The sequence below is a fragment of the Pelodiscus sinensis genome, chromosome 3, assembly GCF_049634645.1.
Source record: "Pelodiscus sinensis isolate JC-2024 chromosome 3, ASM4963464v1, whole genome shotgun sequence".
Classification (NCBI taxonomy): domain Eukaryota; kingdom Metazoa; phylum Chordata; order Testudines; family Trionychidae; genus Pelodiscus; species Pelodiscus sinensis.
The window spans coordinates 36,791,173-36,813,809 of record NC_134713.1 but is presented as its reverse complement, the minus strand read 5'-3'; the positions used below and the strand labels follow the sequence as shown (position 1 = coordinate 36,813,809).

Genomic DNA, 22,637 nt, shown 5'->3' with positions numbered 1-22,637 from the left:
TGCTGTCTTGTAGTATGGATGTGCTATTTCGACTTTGTTATTTCAGGAGTTATTATTTTGATTTTACTTATTTTGAAATGATTTCCTAGTGTACAGCGAGGACAAATCAGAAAAGAAAAAAACATCTTGAAAAGACAAATTATTTTAGAAAAAAATATACTTCGAAGCATTTTAAAAGAAGAAAAAAGCATGAAAAAAATGAACATGAGGGAAAACACAGGCACTAAAATAGAGGAAAGAAAAGATGCAGCAAGAAGGAAGAATAACAAATAAAACAAAAAGTTCCTATATGTAGCACAGGAACAAATCTTAAAGTTAGGCAGCTCTGGATTTTGGAAGGTGGAGCTGGGAAAGCTAAAAGAATGGGGTGAACATTTATCCGGAGACCTGAGCTCTTTAGATACAACAAATCACCCTAATTTTCCTGTTAAAATCAAACATATATGGAAGTTCTCTGTGTGGAAGGATATCCAAGGTTTTCTGAGAACTCAAGAATATTTGCAATATTAGTCCTGTGAACCTATGTAGACTAACAGATTTATAGGAGCATAAGCTTAAGTGGGCAAAGACCACTTTTGCAAATTCAGACTAACATGGCTACCCCTCTGATACTTGCAATGTTAGCGTAACAGATGGACATCCCCAACATTTCAAAAAATAAATACTTTTTCTTGAAACTGCATTACAACACAACAGGTATTCTCGTGACTGCCATAGACTGAATGCTATACTGCTAAAGAAATAGACCAGTAAATTCATTACAATGAAGTACTTGATATCAAACAAACTTACTTATACCTTTTATTTTGCTTCCATTGTTCAGATGCTGGCATGGGTACAAACAAGGATCAAGTAACAGGAAAGCATTTTGGTTACTGGCATACAAGTGAGTCCCTATGTGCCTATATTAAGGATGAATTTCAGCCTCTGATTTAAACTTACTTTTCCAGGAATTGATAACTTAGTGTAACAACTTAATTTTGGTCTAAGCTTTAAATGCTATGTTTCAACTTTAAGATGATTTATAAAAAGTGTGAGCAAAATCAGGTCGGCTGTTCTTGAGCTATTCAAGTATAAAAGCCTACTTTCCCCATATCCTACAATGTGAAATTCTGTAATTTCACTAACTCAAAAATGGCTGAAAGCAAAACACCTTACAAGTTTATATTTTGAGATTCTTACTTGCAGCTCAACGTTTAACTCAAGCCTAGCTTGTAAAGTTATGACTGTTTAAAACTTGCAATTTCATCCTAAGGGCAGTTCTAGCTAAAAAGCTAAGCTTTTTACAGTGGTAAACAACTTTCCCAGGACAAGTTTTCCACCATTGACACACAATAATATTTCATCCTGTTTGAGTTGATTAGATTTGTATAGTTACTAGACCTTTAACAGGTAAAGTTGGTTTTGCTGTTAGGTTCACAACAATATTGGAATCATGGAAAGGACTCCATCAAATTATCCTTGACTTTACTATATCAGAGAGAGCATATATGTATACCCAAAGCCACTCTGCCCCTTTAACATTAAGAGCCACTTACTGGCTACCAAAAGAGCCTTGTGATTGAAAGAAGGTGTCAGGAAATCCAGTCCTCAAAAAAGGAGGAAACGTATTGGAAGATCCAGGAGAGAGAAGAGGCAACCAAGCCCACTGGAAATGACAGCTGTGAGTAGGAGTTTCTGGATCCTGGGTAGAAGGAAGGATGTTGCCTAGTAGTTTGAAGGAAACATGTTTTAATGGAGACAAATTTCCTCACACGGGGTATGATCCAAAACCAGAGAAGTTAATTGGAGTCTTTCCATTGACTTCAAAGGACATTGCATCAGCTATCTGTGAACGTCCTACAAAATTTGAATAACGTGGCAATACTCATGCTCAGGTGTAGTGTGCACAGGTTCAAAATTCACTTCAGCTCTTTGCTCAAGTGTCATAGGTTAAACAATTGAATTTTTTTTTAAAGTTCAGCTCATCTCAGATGCCAATCTGTTCTGAACTGTTGCCCACAGAGCTACACTAATGCATGAACATATTTCTCTTTTTTATCATTTTGAAAAGCTAACAAAGATCTGCTACAGATAATGTAGAGGGTATTCAGTGTATGCATTCCAAATTGTGAAAGTGGTTTTACAGCTTGCAAAAATGTCTTTTACAATAGTTATCAGTTTCTGAAAATCCCATCTGCAGGGTTTGCAGCTGCTAATTGGGAATAATTATCCTAATTACCTACTTGCATATAGTGATGAGTGCCGATATTTATACTTTGTAAAAAGCCTTCTTCCTGTTCTAGATGTTCATATAAATTCCCGTATCTGCGGGTTTTCATCCCCAAGGCAATAGGACTGCATATTATCATGAGTTTTCCTTCAAAAGAACAATAAACTGACAAGATCCAAATCTTTTCATTTAATTTGTCCTTTGCTGCTGATTTGGTTATAACAACTAATGGACAATGATGAGTTTTCTTTAACAAATTCTGTGCTCTAGTGGTATAAGGAGAAGAAGAGAGTGCACAAATTAGGAGTTCTCGTCATTCTTATTTATTTTATTTATTTAAATATTTTTACCCTGCCTTTCTATTTAAAATCTTCAAGGCGGCTTACAAGAACAAACAAACAAACAAAAACAAATATATATAAAAACTTACAATATGAGAATTTAAAATATGAGACCTCAGAGGGACATAAGCAGCTAAAAACATATAGAGAGGAAGAACATACACATACATACTCAAACATTAATAAAAGCATGAGTAAAAAGGGTGGCTTTAGCCTGACGCCGGAACAACGCTAGTGTTGGTGCTATGCAAATATCCTGAGGAAAAGAATTCCACAGCCTGGGAGCAAAAGCCGAGAACGCCCTGTTCTGCGTAGATGTTAATCTTATCTCCACAAGTAGGGGAACACGAAGCAAAGCCTCCCCAGCTGACCTCAATCCCTGAGCAGGTTAATATGGGAGAAGATGGTTCTTCAGATACCCTGGACCCAACTCATTTAAGGCTTTATAGGTCATAACTAAAACCTTAAATTGTGCCCAGAAACATATTGGAAGCCAGTGCAGCTGCTGAAGCACTGGCATAATGTGCTCCGTATAACTAGTGTTGGTTAAAACTCGAGCAGCCACATTCTGGACCGGTTGAAAACTCGAGCAGCCCATTCTTATATCAGTGTTCTACTGTGGGACCTCAGGTTATTAGCCTTGGGTGTGTTTACACTGTACCCAGAGCTTGAAATAAGCTACACAATTTGAGCTACAGAAATTGTGTAACCTATTTCAAGTTAATTTCGAAATAGCTTATTTCGAAATTTGGCACTGTATACACAGTGCCAAATTTTTAAATAGAGCCATATTCTGAAATGTCCCTTGCTCCTCATGAAACGAGGTTTACAGGGAAATTGGAATAGCAAGGACATTATATTTTGAAATAATAAGTTTGCTGAAAAGATATGGAATAGCTATTTTGTGATACTTCTGGTACCCTAAAATAGCTCCGCAGTGTAGATGTAGCCGTAGGGTCAGATTTCCGAAGGGTGCAACCCCAGCAATTTAGATCAAATTTTGACATCAGGATCAGCTTCCATTTATGTGCATAGCTAAATTCCAGAGTTTCAAATGTGTTCCACACCCACAGGGCTGGACTCATAAAAATCAGGCTGCTTATTTTGGGTTTAAAATGGGCTCTGATGGCTTTTTGACAATCTGGTCTCAGTTATGGGTACAGAATACTTTTGCAAATCTGACTGTAACCTTTAATGCCTCAAAGTTAAAATAGGTATTATCTCTCTCACAGAAACACTATGATATTTAAATATCATGTAAATGTAAAATGCTTTGAAATTTTCAGATAAATAATGCTATAGAATCATAATTATCATCAAACTCTTACTTTATTAAGACAAATCTAAAATCTTATCAACAATCTGTGCTTGCAATTAGGCTAGAATATGGCAGATATGTATAGCATAAGGACAAAAGGTATCTGGCCTACTTAGAATATTGACATAAAATTAACGTTATAACACAATCCTATAGTTACCAAGCCTGTAAAATATTTAGTTTAGCCAAATTAGAATTTAGGATAAATTACCGTAAGTAAGTAAATAAATTGTATCTATGTTTGGGATAGGCTAGTATTTTGAAAATATCTGCTGTGTTCAGATACCAATGTCTATGGGTATGTCTACACTACCCCGCTAGTTTGAACTAGCGAGGGTAATGTAGTCATCCGCAGTTGCAAATGAAGCCCGGGATTTGAATTTCCCGGGCTTCATTTGCATGAAGCCGGCCGGCGCCATTTTTAAATGCCGGCTAGTTCAAACCCCGTGCCGCGCGGCTATATGCGGCACGGAGTAGCTAGTTCAGATTAGGCTTCTAATCTGAACTAGCTTCACTCCTCGTGGAATCCTAATCCGAACTAGCTACTCCGTGCCGCATGTAGCCGCGCGGCACGGGATTCGAACTAGCCGGCATTTAAAAATGGCGCCGGCCGGCTTCATGCAAATGAAGCCCAGGAAATTCAAATCCCGGGCTTCATTTGCAACTGCGGATGACTACATTACCCCCGCTAGTTCGAACTAGCGGGGTAGTGTAGACATACCCTATAAGACTCCAATAGATGACAAGTTGATCACTGATATGCAGAGTGAAACACTGGAGACTTCCTTAAGGTAATTGCCTGTACATGATAGGTGATAACATGACAAATATTAATGAGTATAAAGGGTACTAATAAGTTATCCTATGACAAATTGGACATGCCAAAATTAGTGGGGCATTGACGTTCAAATATAGAAAGGCAGTTAAAACCTTCATAAATATGTAGGAACCTCACTGTCAGCATAAAATATTATAAACCCTGTATTACACTATGTGTCCTTTGAGGTGTGAGACTCTAGGATGATGACCACTGGTCATTGCAGTGTGCATTGTTTTGATGGTTAACATATATAATCATAGAAAGAGCAGTATGTAGTCTCTTCTGTGTACTATGGGATCCCCTTCTATTGATAACCTGTGTACTGCAGTCAGTTTTAGGGGTAAAAGGCTCTAGGATTATAGTAGATGTAAATCCTCACTTTTAGGTAGATAATAGGTTAAAGTAACCTGTTACTATAGATAAGACTACACATGTAATTATTGCTCTCATATAAAGCTTTCTAAGTTTGATCAAGAAGATGCCACAACAAAAAGGAGAGAGCAAGGACTAAAAGATTTCCCCTTCAGCAAGGATTTCTTCAAGAGAACACAGCGTGGCACTTCATAGATTGGGCAGATAAATGGATGAACTAGAAGCTATTTCTAGAGGGGTGGAGAATGTCCTTTGAGCGATGAAGAAAACTTCACAAGATGGCTGAGGACCCATTCAACAGGCACACTAGTGTTTTTGAAAGATCCACATGCCTGTTCACAGGGTACTTATAAAGTACCCAAAGGATCAGCAACTATTCCTAGAAGCATCCATTCCAGAATCTACATTAAAGCTAATGCCTACACTCTGATTTTGTCATGCACATACATGTCTAATTTGGAGGAATAGTGCATAAATTAAGGTAGACATTGGTGCCTCCCTGAATGTTTACTATTTTTTATTTGCTGAGTGGGAAGCAGGAACTTTATTGAGCTTATTCTCTTAAGAGTTAATAGAAAGCACCCAGATTTCCTATAAAGAAGGGTTAGGAGAACCAGAGGGCATGTCTACACAGCAGTGTTATTTCGAAATAACTCAGAGTATGTCTACACTACCACCCTAGTTCGAACTAGGGTGGTAATGTAGTCAACCGGAGTTGCAAATGAAACCCGGGATTTGAATTTCCCGGGCTTCATTTGCATGTTGCCGGGCGCCGCCATTTTTAAATGTCCGCTAGTTCGGACTCCGTGCCCCGCGGCTACACGTGGCACAAACTAGGTAGTTCGGACTAGGCTTCCTATTCCGAACTACCGTTACTCCGGGCATGGAGTCCGAACTAGCGGACATTTAAAAATGGCGGTGCCCGGCAACATGCAAATGAAGCCCGGGAAATTCAAATCCCGGGCTTCATTTGCAACTCCGGTTGACTACATTACCACCCTAGTTCAAACTAGGGTGGTAGTGTAGACATACCCTCACATTATTTCAAAATAACAGAGTGCGCGTCTACACAGCAAGCCCATTATTTCAAAATAATTTCAAAATTACAGACTTCTTACTCTGACTGCTGTAATCTTCATTTCATGAGGAATAAGGGAAGTCGAAAGAAGAATGTTCTACTTATGACTTCCTGCAGTGTAGACAGCACTAAAAGTCAAGTTAAGGTACTTCGACTTCAGCTACGCAATTAACGTAGCTGAAGTTGCGTATCTTAATTTGACTTTAGCCTACAGTGTGGACATACCCTTAGAGGTTTGCATAGAGCCAGCAGTTTCTCATGGGAAAACTGCCAGGACTAGTCTAGAATCTATTTGCTAGACCTTGCCATTGATTTTCTCTTGGACTTTTCCAGTTTATTTTCTCAGAGAACTCACTTTGGTGGCCTGTTCATGCAGAAGAAACTAAACTAGAGAAATTCTGGAACAAGAAGAGGAAGCTCAGTCATGAGCTTTATGTGAGGCTGGAGATTTTTAGTGACATAGGAATTGCTGTTTGGAAAAACAAAAAAAGACAAAAACACTACCCCTATCTAAATGGCTTCTTCCTAGGGTGGTGGCAGCTTTATAAACTCAAACTGAGGGGAACTGAGTAGACTATTCCTGGAATTATATGTGAAAGAACAAGATGAATATTGGGAACCTAATTAATAATTACACTGAGACTCGGATTCCTAACAGCTTCTTTCAATGCTGGCTGCTTTTTGCCTGAAGATTCTCCTTCCTTATTACTTTGTGACTTTTCTCTGAATGTAGAAGGCTATGCTTTTGGAGCATTCTCCTCATAAGCATCTAAAAGGCTGTACTTTTTATAGAAAATAAAAAACAAGAGGCTCATTAGGTACTGACTGTTTTCCTTGATTTGCCCTATCTTTAGAGTGACTGTCAGAGTGACTTGAAATGCTAAAATTGCAAGTCTTTTCACCTTAGATTGTGGATTTGACAGGTTAGTTCCAGTTTTATGGGCCCATTTTTGAAGGAAAACTTTTTTTCCTGAGAAAACACCAATCCTCATGAGCAAACTGTTTTTTTGAGCCAATTACTGGATCAAAAACAAACAAAAAAAAATAGAAATTCTATGAAAAAATATATATGTACTTTACCATAAACATAAAAATGCAAATGACTGTATTGTCACAAATCTTAGAATTGGAGGTCTCTAACAAACAAATTTTGACTATGACTCTTTGGCTGTGTCTACACTGCACCCCTTTTCCAGAAAAGGGATGCAGATTAGACACATCGGAATAGCAAAATCCACGGGGGATTTAAATATCCCCCATGGCATTTGCATTTACATGGCTGCCGCTTTTTTCCGGCTTGGGGATAAACCGGAGAAAAACGCCAGTCTAGACGTGATTCTCCGGAAAATAAGCCCTTTTCCGGAGGATCTCTTATTCCTACTTTCAAGGAATGTAAGAGCGCTCTGTTCCTTGAAAGTAGGAATAAGAGATCCTCCAGAAAAGGGCTTATTTTCCGGAGAATCACGTCTAGACTGGTGCTTTTCTCTGGCTTATCCCCAAGCCAGAAAAAAGCGGCAGCCATGTAAATGCAAATGCCATGGGGGATATTTAAATCCCCCGTGGATTTTGCTATTCCGATGTGTCTATCTGCATCCCTTTTCTGGAAAAGGGGTGCAGTGTAGACACAGCCTTTATGTTTTGGGAGAAAGGAGAAGTTACAGTATGAAGCTATATATAAAGAAAGCCTTGTTTCCTTAATACGTAACTTTTTATCTCCTCAACACCCTTCTCAGTGCATGTACAATTCTCAATGCCCGTATTTTATTTAGTTATTCTGACCTTTTTAAATGTGCTGATTCATTGCTCTACGTACATGGATTATATAATAAAAAAATTGAAAAAGCTCTATTAAAGATGCTAAGAATTCCTACTCGATATTAATGAAAGCCACCCCCTCAATTCCCTTCAAATTTCATAAGCCGCCCCTGACCCTGACATGTAAGAGAACAGAGAGCTCTTACAGCATGCCCTCAAGGTCAACTGTCTCCCTCAAACAAGTGGGAGTTAATTTCAGAGCTGAGGACTCCTTGGTGGCAGTGTCCTGCCAACGACTCTCCCACTTAAACCAGAAGGATGTCATCTTACGAACCACATCTGACATAGTATCACATTCAGATGGAGGTGGTTTGATTGATCCTAAACCATTTAGGGCTTTTATAGGTCAAAAATCACACCTTCAGTTGCACTTGGAAATGACCTGGAAGCCAATGCAGATCACAAAGCACAATCATAAGATGCTGTGTGTAAGTCACGCCATGAAGCAAGTCAGCAGCTGCATTCTGTATTAGCTGATATTACCAAACTCTCCCTCTCCCTACCACCCCCCGCCCTGGCAAGAGTAGCCCCAAACAGAGCCCAAATATAGTACATAAAATTTGAGGTGAAGACAACATGGGACCCATGTATTCAGGGATTACTTTATCCAGAACAGAACTGTGCTCCAGAATCTCAACATAAACTGAAAGACATGACTCTAGTGTAAATATATTAAATGTTACCTGTGTTACCCTTCAGAAAGCCTTGAAGAAAAAGTTTCTGTCTTCCCCTAGCCTTACCAGGATCTGCTTGTTGACGTAGCACTTCATTTTCCAGCTTTCCACACAAGCTGAGTTAACTGAATTATGGTGTAAATTCTAGGGAGAACCCCCCCCCCCCACCACCACCTGCCCCAAACAATATATCTTGCTCCCTAAGGGGAACTGGAAACATCGGTAACGTAGGCTAGTCAGCTGGCCTGCCTGGATGGTGGAGCAGCAGACTAGTCCAAATGGACTAGAAAAATGACCAAACAAACCTGACAATAAGTTTCCCTGGCACATGAAGGAGGAAAAGGCTTTGAATGACGTAGGAACCTTATCCTGGAATGTGGAGCCAGGATATCTACAGGATATAATGGGAAAAAATCCTCATCCTTTCACTAAGGCTACATTTACATTGCTGCTTATTTTCAGGCAGAACAGCTCTTGCCCAAAAACCCCTTGCGCACTTCATTTGCATATGTTCTTGCACAAGAAAGTGCAATGTAGACGTAGCCTAGAAGAATCACTGTAAAAATACTCTGATGAATTTTACATCTATTAGTATTTTAAACCAGGAACCATAATATTGCCATGGTTCACTGAGGAAGTGGGAATAAAGGGTATTTCATGGTGACAGACAAAATTGCATTGTGTAGAATTTAAGGGTGGCAGTTGTGTGATTTGTTTTCATTGTGCCACAGAATAGATGAAGTTCTGGGCATGAAGATTTGGAAGTAAAGGGTGCCCTCCCCCACCCCACCCGCCACAAGTCTTCTCAGGCAAGGAAGGCTAAATAAAACTTGCTCTTCTGGATTTGCTCTTCTAAGGAGCTACATCATTCTACCTTTGCATTTGTCCAGTTACTCTGCCTCCAGTCATGTTTCTTCCCTCTGTGTGGCCACAAAGGCCCTACCTGAAAAATAACTGATATAGTCCTGATGTGTGCAGGAAAGAAAACCCACATGCTGTATTCAAGCCCTCCAGAGATGATAGAGCCAAGACGATAGGGTTTCCTCTGCATCTTTCACAGATTGGTTTGGTTTGGGATGAGGGTGAGTTAAAAGATGAATCATTGACCATTTTTTCAAATATGAGAGCACAGCACAACCTACAGTAGTAGTCATGGAGCAGCTCTCTTCTCCCTAGGCTCCCAAGCAAAGCCTCTATTTCCTGCCACCCTGGAAATCTGCACACCAACTTTTCCTCTTCAGACTTGACAGAAGACAAGAAGAATTTGGCCCATAAGGAGCAAATTACAAATTGCATGCAGAGCATTATTTCTAGATAATCTAGCTAGCCTAACTAGGTTGGGCATTAGGAAAAAGTTCCTTCAGGGTAGTCAAACACTGGAATAAATTGCCCAGGGAGGTTGTGGAATCCCCATCTCTGGAGATATTTAAGAGTAGGTTAGATAAATGTCTATCAGGGATGGTCTAGACAGAACTGGGTCCTGCCATGAGGGCAGGGGACTGGACTCAATGACCTCTCAAGGTCCCTTCCAGTCCTAGTATTCTATGATTTTATGATTCTAACATATACTTGCCACATAATCAAAAAGTAGAGCACAGGCGTCTTTAGAAAAACCTAACTGTAAAAGACCTATATAGAAATTCATATATATTTTCTATCTCTTTCACTCTTCTCATGCTTACAAATGAGTTTGATGGTTTTGATCAGCAAACTTAAAACTCCATGGGCAATTATTTAGCAGCTTGAGGAAAATTGGTGGTTTTTGTTACTTTCCATTTATTAGTACACATTTACAACCTGTACAGTTCTAAAGGAAGGTATATTTATTCCTTTACTTCAAGTAATAGGGGCCATGAATACATTACCACTAAGATATTTAAACACATGAACAACTACACTTCAAAATCATCCTTTAAAGATGGGACTAAAAGATGACCCAGAAAGGGTGGCGAAACTGTGAGCATTTGGGGGTCAAAGTTCCATCTTTTAAAAATGTTTTTAAAATGATGGTTGTACAATGCCCCCCCCCCTTCCCATGGCCCAAAACTGCACTAGCTAATCATTTCAGTCCTAGGCAGCCACAAGGAGTGTGTGGCTATTTTGCATCAGTGGCAGTAGTAAAGCAGCATCCCATCGTAGGTGTGAACTGGTTCAGAGCTCTAAAATAATAGCTTACTTGTGGCTGATGGCTTCTTGGGATGCTAAGGGTTGCCCTGGGCAAGTTTGGCAAAAAACAGCTTTCAACCTACCTCTCTTTTTAATGTTTCAGAGAGGGAGCCATGTTAGTCTGTAGAATAATGAGTTGTCCCGTGGCACCTAAAGGTGTGTCTAGACTCTAGACTACAGAGTTTTGTCGACAAAAGTGGACATTTGTCGACAAAACTAGACCTGCGTCTACATAGGTAAGTCGACAGAACGCAGCAGTTTTGTTGAAGATGGTAAACCTCATTCTACGAGGAATAACGCCTTTTGTCAACAGAGTTCTGTCAACAAAAAGGTGCTATTGCATTCACACTGTGCTTTTTCAAAAGAGAGAGTCTAGACTCTCTGTCAACAAAGCGGCTTGCTTTGTCGACAGAACTGGCTGTAGTCTAGATGCTCTTTGTTGACAGTATCTGTTGACAAAGCCTCTGTCGACAAAAGCCTATAGTCTAGACGTACCCTTAGAGACTAATAAAAATATATAGAATCTTGAACTTTCATGGGTAAAACCCACTGATTCACCTGATGAAGTGGATTTACCCATGAAAGCTCACAATTCTATATTTTATTATTAGCCTCTAAGGTGCCACAGGACCACTCGTTGTGCTCTTTTTAATGATGAACATTATTTTGACAACAAAGAAGTGCTAGAAATATAAAGGAGAATCATTCCTGATAGTTCCTGGTAGGAACACACTCTCACCATTCCCAGCCTGACAACAGCACTTACGATATAATGTTAACATGCACGAGGTGTTAGAGAGATATGAAAATATAAATATTTCTGTTATTTTATTTGGAAAATCAGCCACAGCATATCTGTAGCAGTATTTTAATCAAACATTGTAAATGGATTTTTAGCACTTGGAGGCAGCACTCTATCAGCCATTATTCATGGTAATAATCGTAGACACTCAGTGGTTTTAGTTAAAACTTTGCCCCACAAGGCTCAGTCTATATAATTATTTCACTTTTCTCTTTCAAAGAACATCACTTCAGACTTGGCCATGTAGCCTCTGCATCCCTGGGTACTGGGAAAGAGGAGTGTCAATTTAGTTGTTTAAAGCCATTCAGGAAGTAAGTATAGAATTGTACAAAGATATAATGGGCACTGAGAACATTATGAAATGCATTCATGAGTGCAGTGGGACCTCAGAGTGACAAACATCTTAGAAATGGAGGTTGTTCATAACTTTGAAATGTCTGTAACTCTGAACAAAGCATTCTGTTTGTTCTTTCAAAAATTTACAACTGAACATAGACTCGATACAGCTTTGAATCTTAACTATGAAGAAAAATAGTGCTTCCCCCATTATTTTAGTAGTGCGTTTAATAGAGTACTATCCAGTTAGTTTTTTTTTATTTTGGTCTCTGCTGCTGCATGATTGCGTACTTCTGATCCCAAATTAGGTGTGTGGTTGATAGGTCAGTTCATACATTCGGTGTGCACAGCTTTGAGATTCTGCTGTAGTTCATTGAGATGCACATTAGGAGTAATTTCTACTCAGCAATTATGCAGCACTGGAAATAATTTTACATAGTTGCAATATAGGGATTCACATGACAAAATCTGGAGCTTGTAATCTGCCTCCATGACATTGTAATGCATATAGAATTTGGTTAGGATAAGTTCTATCCTCCCAACAAAGAAACAGCATGGAGAGTTGTAGTACAGATATTCTAAGGCTATAATGTTACTTTATTGAAGCAACAGTGGCCTCAGCAGGGTTTCAGGACTAGGAGCCATGCAAGCAACTATTAAGGGGACCCTTCTGCAGGCCTGTACTTAATGTTCTTCTCCACTTCAGCATACCTGAATGCAGAGTGCAGCTGAACTGGTTTATTTTTTTAAGACTAAATTGCACAGAAGTACAGAGAGTGTTTTTCTTTCATAGTACAGAATCCACTGATGCTATTACCACCTGCACACTAGTAATGTCAGTGCTGTAATGGATGACGCTAACACTTTAATGCATCAGGAAGGCAGAAGGGGGCTGTGGCCATTTTTAGCACAACATGTTATTTTCTTTTTTAAGTGCTGACTCATTCGCTGTACCACTGATGTGTTTACCTTGATTTCATGCTGCTGCTTCTAATACTGTTGAATGACTGAGGAAGCATAACATTACGCTCCCAAACTGTAGTGGTTGTTAGTTGTACATTTCTGCCTGAAGTAGTTTTCTTTTCTCTTCCAGCAGTGCTCACAGATATTTGAATAATGAAAATGGTAAAATCCAACTTTTAAGTTTATAATTTTACTATTGACACTTAGTTGACTTCCAGCTTTCTTCCTGAAAATCCATGTCACAGCTAAGGATTCATGCCAAACAGTAGAGTAAATCAGATAATAGCCTTTGGTTTCAAATGTGCTGTACCTAATTAGCCAAAGATTCTTATAACTGATTATTAAAGATATGGCTTGCTCCCAACATCTTTCTAAATAAAGGGAAAAATGATTTGGGGAGCAGTAGCAACCACTATAGTTAAAGCTGCACAAGAATTTCTACTCTAGCCCCTTGTTTTCAGTTATTCATATTTCTTGAAGTTGTCCTGGCTTGGCTACCTCCCCAAAGATGAAAGTTAGAGGAGACAACGTTCTGCTGTTTCTCATCAAGAGGAAAGGAAGGATGATGCAGTGATTAGTGGGTAGGCAGGGACTTAAGGCACCTAGGTTCAAGCATCAGACTTCAAGATCTGCCACAGAGTTCCTAAGGGTGCATCTACACTGAAGGGCTTACCTTGAAATCAGCTATGCAAATTGAGCTACATCAATTGCATATCTTATTTCAAAAAAGCTTATTTCAAAATAGGGAGCATCTACACAGCACTTATTTCGAAATAGAACACTCTTCCTCTGAATTCCCTTATTCCTCCTAAAATGAGGTTTACAGGAATCGGAGTAAGAAGCCCTCCAGCTTGACAGTAGTTTGACACTATTTTGAAATAACTGCCTGCTGTGTAGACATGAACTAAAAGTTATTTGGGAATAGCACTAGTTATTTTGAAATAGTGTTGCCATGTAGACCTTACAGTTTATCTACACTATGTGGAACAGTAGAAAGAAGATATGCAAATGCAGTGGGAATTTGCATATCTTCTTCCGATTGTACTTTGGAAAGCTCCGCTTTCGGAAGTGAAAGTAGTTTAGACGCAGCTTTTTTGGCGACCCCCCCCCCTTCTCAAAAAGCTGCTCTTCCTCAAAAAATGAGGTTTACACGGCTTTTCGACAAAAAAGCTCTGATTGTCATTAACAGAATGGCCATCAGAGCACCTGTGCTTCTTCTGACAGGCTCTTTTTTCACATGAAACCCCTGAGAAGCAGCCACACATGCCTTTTTGCGCAAGAACTGTAGCGCAAAAAGCAGTTATTCCTCGTGGGGAGAGGAATAACTCTGCCAGCAAAAGCCCTCTATCCTGTCAATTTACTGTATTTTTTGTGTGTGCAAAAACGCGCTTGGGGTGTGTATGCTCCGTCAGTTTGTGTGCAAAATCCTTGTAGCGTAGACATAATGTTAAGAATTGTTCAGACCAAGTCTTAAAGACACAGGACCAGATTCAGTTCACTGCTTTGCTCCATGTCAGTGAGGCAAAGTAATCATGAAGCCTGTATTTTCACCCAGTTAAACTGCTCTGCATCATCAGAGAAGCAAAAGCAACAAAGTGTACCAGTATATCTAGCCAGATTGTTAAGAAGGTTTGGGAAGAGACTGAGAGTAACAGAAGGAAAGCTCTCTCAAGATCTCACCCAGATTAGCTTAGTACCTTTACTTTATGAGGCTGTGTCTGGATGACAGGCTTCTTTTGGAAGAACCTTTTTTTCGGAATAGATCTTCCACTGAATGGATGCTATCTTGCATTTAAGCTGTGATTACTATGGACAGACTGGCCATCAGAGCACCTGTGCTTTTTCCTCTTTTCTCTTCTTTCAAAAGAACTCCCTCTTTCCCGTCCACAGATGCCTTTTTCCAAAACATCTCTTTCAGAGAAAGGCTTCTTCCTCCTAGAAAGAGGATTACCAACACCAGAAAAACCCCTCTGTTCTTTCAATTTACTTTCGGAAGAACACTATTGCAGTGTGGACGTTACTCAGGTTTTGTCGGAAAAACTGCCATTTTTCCAACAAAACTCTGTAGTGTAGACATACCCTAGTTGTCCTCCATAAATGTATCCTAGACAAAAAATAATGGGAAAAGTGCCCCTTTCTGTAATCTGAATCATAGAGATCATCCAGATTTAACTACAGGACAAACTTAGATACTGAAAATGAATTACTTCAAATTAAACTAGTTGACACTGCATACATTTTAGTCACAATGCAATCTGAACCATATTACTGAAGAATAAATACTGCAGATTTCCTATTTCCAAGATATCTGCAGAAGGCAAATACCATAACCTGTAAAATAGATTTACAGGGCACCCATATATTTTTATAATGACTTTCTGACATGAATAATAACTCATTGCTGTTCTATTGTGAATATTAACCAAATCTGGCTCTCACCTGAAGGTAATGGCACGGCCTCAAAGAAGGTTTGATTTCCTGATGAACCAGAGGCTTATCTAAGTTAAGTGATGACTTGCGATAAGCTTCTTTAGCCTGGCTTACTGTAAGTGTGGACCAAGAACTCCTTTTCATGTATTTACCATCAGGGGTCATTGCTAGCCCTTCACAAGCAGAGCATTTCACATCATTGTTACTTTTGGAAGTCTTCAGCGAGAGATCCCCAAAGTGCCCCTGGAGCGCTTCAGGGTAGCAGTGGGAGATATGATCAACATGATGTCTATTTACTACACTAGGTGTGCGATAAGTGCTATCGCTGTCCAAATTATCATCAGAGCTCCACCAGCTACTCATTCCAGATTTATGCTTGCTCTCTGGTTTTCGCTCCTTACTTTTACTCCTTTTGCTATGTTTGGAATGATGCCCATGATGATGGTCGTCCCCTCGGCTGTCTCCCTTTGTCCCATTGACGTTACCCTTGGATGATCCTTCCAAAGAATGAGACTTAGTGAAAAGTTTCTGGACTGAATGAACAAGATGGCGTATTCTTCCTGGGCTTTCACTGCGTTGTTCTGCAGCTGTTGAGGTCCTTTGATATTGTAAAGTATGAAACCCATCCCTGTGGAGAGGAAGTTGTTTCTCAAATTGATCCAAGAGATTGGCAGGAATTCGGTTAATTTTAGGATTAGCGTGAGACATGGTGCAATCGTCCCTAGTTTCGTAATGTGAGCTGTAGTGCATTCTGGGGAAAGTGCTACTTGACATGTGATCGCCCATAACCATGGGCATCATCATGCATTCTGAATGGATAGAGCTTCGTGGCGAGCAGCGATGATGGTCCAGCGGGCAGCTCTCTGTAGGGCTGAGAAGATATGATTGCCTTGGCTCCTGCCCATGGTGGATATGATCGTGGGTGTGTTCACAATCTTCAGGGGATGCTAAGCCACAAGTATGAGCAGAACATAATTGTGGTTGGTTGCGACTACCAGATAATCCTTTCATGTTCCTCGGAGCAGGCGAGAATCTTTCTTCATTGAAGTGCTGAGAAGGTGACCAGGAGTACTGCTGGTCTGTGGAGGGAACACACAATTTTCAGTATTGTAGTAAATTAAAATATTAATTTTAAATGTACAAATATACTGTGAAAATAAAGCTTTATTTTCATAGAAACTCAATGGAAAGTCTCAGTTATCTATCGGGTACTTCAATCTACAAATTAAAACAGGTTAAATATTTGGTAGGTGTAGATCTTTTTCTCCTGTTTACAAATCTACAAAAGAATCTGAATGTTTCTGAATATATTTATTATGCAATTCTACTCAAATGCTTTGTATGAATACATTTTGAGCATTCAGTTCATTAATTGCTATTTTGAATTCACTACTCAAGGCTTGTGACTGGTCAGCTAAGTCACATGGGATTGTTTGTGTCCCCCAATTGGATGATCTAACCGTTATAAACTGTTTTGCTGCAAACTAAGCTTTATTTTTTGATAAAGTGAATCTCATCTACAGTTCCCAAATTTGCTATTCAAAAAACATATATTCAGACAAAACTACAAATAATGAAGGACTATGAACACACTGAATTCTATTTCCCGAAACTGTACAGGAACAGATGCCTGACAATTTGAGCATTTCTCATCAACTGTGCAGATGCACTCCCATAGCAGTCACTAGCTTGTATGGTACAGTAATCTCCAAAATGTACTATTTATCCCAATTATACATTTGTCCCAGAGTTCTCTAATGAGATAATATTTCTTTTAACCATTCTGTGTTATTGGTCTTAACAGCAGATCCCATATATCCACATGTAAAAGCCACAGCTTCGATTATAATTAATTATTTGCTCCAGTAGCTTTTGTAGTAAAGTTGCAGCTAATAAATAGAAATGATTACTAATCAAGAGTGGCTTATAAATGAAGGTATATGGTATTCAGTTTTTGAAAAATTCTTCTCCTTTTCTTATGCAAGTCCTTGCAGCTGTTAAATTCTGCAAAAAAATAAATAAATCTGAATACTTCAGTTTGATTCATGCATTCATATTCCTCTTCGAAATTCAGCTTATTAAGGCAAACATTTCAAAAGCAGATAAATATCTAGACTATTTAAAACCACTCCTGTAGAGGCTCATCTATGCATTTAAGAATTTACACTTCCAGCTCACTTCAGCACTGGCTTCCTGGAAACGTGCTCTTGAGAACGAAGTAATGGGTAAGCTAATGCAGGTGCATGCTACAAACAAGTAGAAACTTCTACAGAAATGGAAGCCAAAGAATATGCTACTTGTCATAATACAACACTAGTAACCAGCATACAAAAGTAACACAATAATGAAGGAAGAGCAGTAATGATCCTTATGTCCCTCTCCTTCCCAAATCCCCATCTGTGGTCTAAAAATCAAAGCCAGACTCTGGATCCACTGCCAATTGGTATCTTTCTCTTGAGAAATAATACTGTATTACATTAATGAGTGTTATGTCATAACACCTATGATACAAGAGCAAATCATTCATATTCTTTGACAACAGTAAAGTTATAATCAGAGCAGTCTAGTATATTGGGGGACACTTGAGTATATTTTATTATATTTAATACAATTTTAAAGGAAATTCAATATTCAGTTAAAACAACAACATCTTATTCTGTATGTTGGGTGAAATCCAGACCTCACAAAAGTCAAAACAGACTCCAAATAGATCAAGTTTTTATTCTCAGGCTTTATTGTAGTATTAAATCAGTCTTACTCTAATCTTTGTTACTTCTGTTTTGCTTATATCAATCTGTTGTATCTACTTCCTGCTGGTTATCATATTAAAATGAAAACTCATTGTTCTATACAAAGAATCTAGACTATTGTACTGTCCTGCACAAATATGGCCACACAACAGAAACAAAAATAGAAATATTCCAATGGAATACCCAATTTTTGATTATCCATTGAAAAACAGAACTATTATACAGATAAAGCAGTAAATTATTACAATAGTCCATTGGGATCTAGTCACATCACTAGCACAGTATTTAAATGATAGTTAACCCAGTATATCACCAAGTATAGGTTGGATATCTCTGATCCGGCATCACTGTGATCTGACCAGACTCAAACAAGAGAATTTGCCGGACAGGGGAAGACTTCTGCCGCCAGCCCCCAAGCCCATCATGTATTGCTGGCAGGCTGCTCCAGCAGTCAACCCTGCCTTGCCCTCCCTCTTAACCTTGCTGGGCTGATTGCCTAGCTACTGATGGCTCCCTGGGCAGCATAAACTCTAGCTCCTGCCGTGGGGCTCCGTTCCTGTGAAGTCAGGAGTAGCTGGGGCAAGCCGTGGGGCTCTTGCCCCATTTCCATGCAGCCCCAGCCCAGGCCCACATAGTCACTGCACACTTCTCATGCCTCAAGAGCCAATTTCACAGCTCCCATTGGTTGAGAACTGTTGACTAGTGGAAGCTGCAGAGCCACATGACACCCAGTGGGCCGCAGGGACATACCAGTCTCTCTTCCAGGAGCAGTGCAGGGCCAGGCTTGCCTTAGCCCTGCTGTGCCACTGACTAGGAGCAACCCTAGGTAAGTGCTGCCTGATCAGAGCTTGCACCCCTCACATTCTCCTGCATCAAATCTCCTACCCCAGCTTGGAACTCCTTCCTGCACCCAAACTCCTTCCGAAAGCCTGCACCCTGTACCAACTCTATACCCTAAACCTGTGGACCAGCCCTGAGTCCTCCTCTGCAAACTTAAATTTCCTCCCTAAGCCTGTAGTCCCTCTCACACCCCAATCCCTGTCCTAGGCTCAGGCCAGAGGCCCCCCCCCCCCACTCCAAACCCATCACTTAATCTCCAGAGCCTGCACCTAACAACCCCTTTCCCCAGAGCAGTGAGAGGGAACAGAGTGAATGACAGAGGGAGTGGGGATGGGAAAGGGCCTCAGAGAAGGGGCAGGGCATGGCCTTGGAGAAGCAGTGGGGCAGAGGATGAGGCAAGGGTGGGCGTGGGTTTCTGTGATTAGAGTAGTTGGCAACCTTACCTATATATAATCTCACCTCACTCTCTGCCCTACTCCTGAGCACCCCAGTACTTGGCATAATTTGAATATCAATATCAGAGCCATCTTAAAAATATAATACAGATATGCCAGAATGTGGCAGGAGTTATATTGTCTTTTAAAAGAGACAACACAAGTGTGAGAATGATCTGACCCAGTGATTTTTCTACAAGAGCAGGCCTTACGGTTTCTTGTAAAATATTTTAGTTTTTCATACTCGAGGACACTAATGTCTCCTGCAAAGCTGCACTGCCAGTTAGTACATAAAACTAAGGAAACTTTGAGCGTAGCAAATTAGAATAATCCAGACCAGTTTGGCCACAGCAACAAGAGGCATGATTAATACATCATGTGATAAGAGCAGGGGTTCTGTTGGAGGAAGAGAGCACTCTTTCATTCACTACAGTAAGGAACTTTGGATGAGGACACTGGAGACAACAGGACTATTGCATATATATGACTTATTTCTTTCATGACACTGATCCAGATATATGTTGGCATATATGGATAGCATATAAGGTTGGCAATAGAACCTATTAGCAATTTTTAAAATCTTATACAATTCTCTAAAGCTGTAGTGCTATGAAACATTACACGAAAGATGCACCAAATTTAAACCCTGATGGATTCAAGAACTGCATCCTTTTCCATCCATTTCCTCTGTTCTCCTGTTACAGAATTTGTCCCATCCTCAGCCTTTCTCCTGGATACTCTTTTCCACTTTACAATTTTAAAAATGCTGCTCTTTTATTTCAAGTAGCTGCTAGGCTATTCTCTCTAAGTATGGGGCATAATTCTTGAAAACTTGACAGTTTCTCTACCTTGTGTCAGCATCAAGGGAGAAGAGGCAGCTAGCATCAGCTTTAATTACTGAGAGCACTGCTTGAAATTCTGAAGCAGCTCTGTTAACATTAGCGTACTGGGGCAAGAGGCCTGAAAACATTTAGGCAATGAAAAATCAAGACTCTGCATCTGTAACTTCCTGGAACTCTATTCTTTGCTAAAGGGAATCAATGTGAAAACAACTGGAAATTTCTCAGCCATTCAAAGTAAGGAATTTGTCATTGCAAAGCTAGCTCCTCAAATCTGTCTGTATGTCTCATATTGAATGCAAACTGAGAAAGCATAAAAATAATAATGCCTGGAAGAAATAAACTATACCCAATACTTAGCCACTTTCAGGGAAAACTGCTCTGATTTCCACTGAAAAATAATTTAAATTTGTTTATATTTGCAAATGTTTTATCAGTCAAGCAACATACTTAGCTGCTCACATTTAAAGTTGACTAGTTTTTTACTTCTAAGTATGCCATGTAAATAATGTAGGAGCATAACTACATCCCATTGCAGGGACTATCACACGCTACTAGGAGAAAAAAAGAATAATAATATACAGAGGAAATTTAAAAGAAATTCTCTATTTTTTGCAAAATTTTGAGGATTTCTGTCACTTAGGGCATGAGCTTTGGATATCAATCTGGAGAGGTGCTGAGCAGCCACAATTCCAGATAAATTCAACTGAGTTGCAATGCTCGGCACCACTGACATCTTGCCACTAGTTTCAGTTAGAGCAAGTACAGCTTTCTAGGTCCCATTCCTGCAGCCATTGCGGCTTTATTACAAATTTTAACTGCAAAACAACACAAGAGATATTTTCCTCTTTTAAATGGTTTCTTAATAGTTTATTCCAGCACTAAAAGTGAGTGATTTGTTGATTGCAATTATTAACTAACTGGTCAACTCAAAAGATCAAATACTGGAAATGTCCTCAGGAGCTATTCTAATCTTTTGAGATTTCCTGCCTATTTATGGAGACCAAAGAGGTTTATATAAATAATGTGGATGCTTGCTTGATGTGAATTTCAGAGACTGGCTTTTTACAACTTTTATACTCACTCTGCAGCTGCATTTTCAAATGAGGATGTATGTGCAATATGTCATATGTATCCATCTATCCACGAGTAACAGAATTGCAATTGCATCCAAACCAAACATTTGAACACTAAGGCCCTAATTTTATGCTGAACCAATAATATAAATGCAGTAAATGGGGCTAAGCACTGGTACAGAGGGAAAATAGCAGGATTAAGGCCTTAGTTACTCTAGCATATAATTATATAGAAAGGAAATTCAAGTTCTTTGCACTGCTTTGTGGTATAATAAGGATATTGCAGGGATGGGACCCCAAATATCTGGATAAAGGCACTGATAGCCCAAGATAATGATAGCAAAGATGTCTAAAGATAGCATGCAGGCTCAGTAATAACTCTGCTAGATGATTATAAAGCTACAGTTATGGATGGGAGCCACACATCTAACTCTAGCCTAGAGGTAAAGCATAAGATTGTTCTTGCTACAAGGAAGGGACCAAGAATAAAGTTTTGAAAAGCACTTCTGTGACTTAGGAGCCTCGATCTCATTTTCAAGAAATGATTTAAATATTTAGAACCCTACATCCCATTGAAATTCAACAAGACTTTGACTCTGCATTAAGTGCCAGTCACTATTGAAATTGAGTTTTAAATAGCTAAGTCACTTGGGCACTTTTGAAAATTTTACCTCATGTCTCAATTTTAGGCAACATTACAGAAAAGATACCGTTGTGTTCAGCCTCTGCCCAGTACAGTATAATATGACTGTAAGTTTTGTAACCTTTGGAGCTCTGTAACATTCCATTATGTGGAAAAGAGATTAGAAGGGTTCTTGTGATTCAGCATGATCACACTGTTGTTCTTAGAAATAATTAGAATATAGATTGTGTTATAAAGAAAATACGATGAATGATTAAAAGTTTATACCAATAGAAGCTTTGTATTAAAATAGGTAGATATCCTTTGCATGGACAATTGTATCAAAGTGTCAAAGTACCATAAATTGAAGCCCAAAACAAAGCAGACCGATGCAGGACATTATAGATAGCTTCGGAGTGTTAAGGGCAAGCATTCCATTACAATCAAGACAGCCTTGAAATAACACTGGGAAGGAAGCACCAACATACTGATGTCAGAGTAAACAATAACTCCCAGAGAAATATATGTTAAACAGAAGGGATGGTGATTGATTAAGAACTGACACAGCAAAATGCATAGACATGAATGTGAGAAAAGCCTTGTAAAGGATGAGGTATCTTGCAGGAATCTCCGGGTCTCATCTTGCCAAGATTGGAGCATCAGTCTGGGCTGAGAGAAACCCCTGCTCCTCCCCTCACCTGGCCAGTGAGTTAATGTGAGCAACAGATTGGTAACTTTAAGCAAAAGCA

At 39.4% G+C, this 22,637-nt stretch overlaps 1 protein-coding gene across 5 annotated transcripts in view; it reads right to left on the bottom strand.

The window, feature by feature from the left end:
- Window positions 1-22,637, bottom strand: part of DLGAP2 (DLG associated protein 2) — a 667,152-nt gene that overhangs the window by 101,948 nt on the left and 542,567 nt on the right. For all 5 annotated transcript variants that reach the window (XM_075923575.1, XM_075923576.1, XM_075923577.1 and 2 more), the window contains one exon: window positions 15,337-16,406. In XM_075923575.1, the coding sequence (XP_075779690.1) occupies window positions 15,337-16,406 (1,070 nt within the window). The remainder of the gene's footprint in view (window positions 1-15,336; window positions 16,407-22,637) is intronic.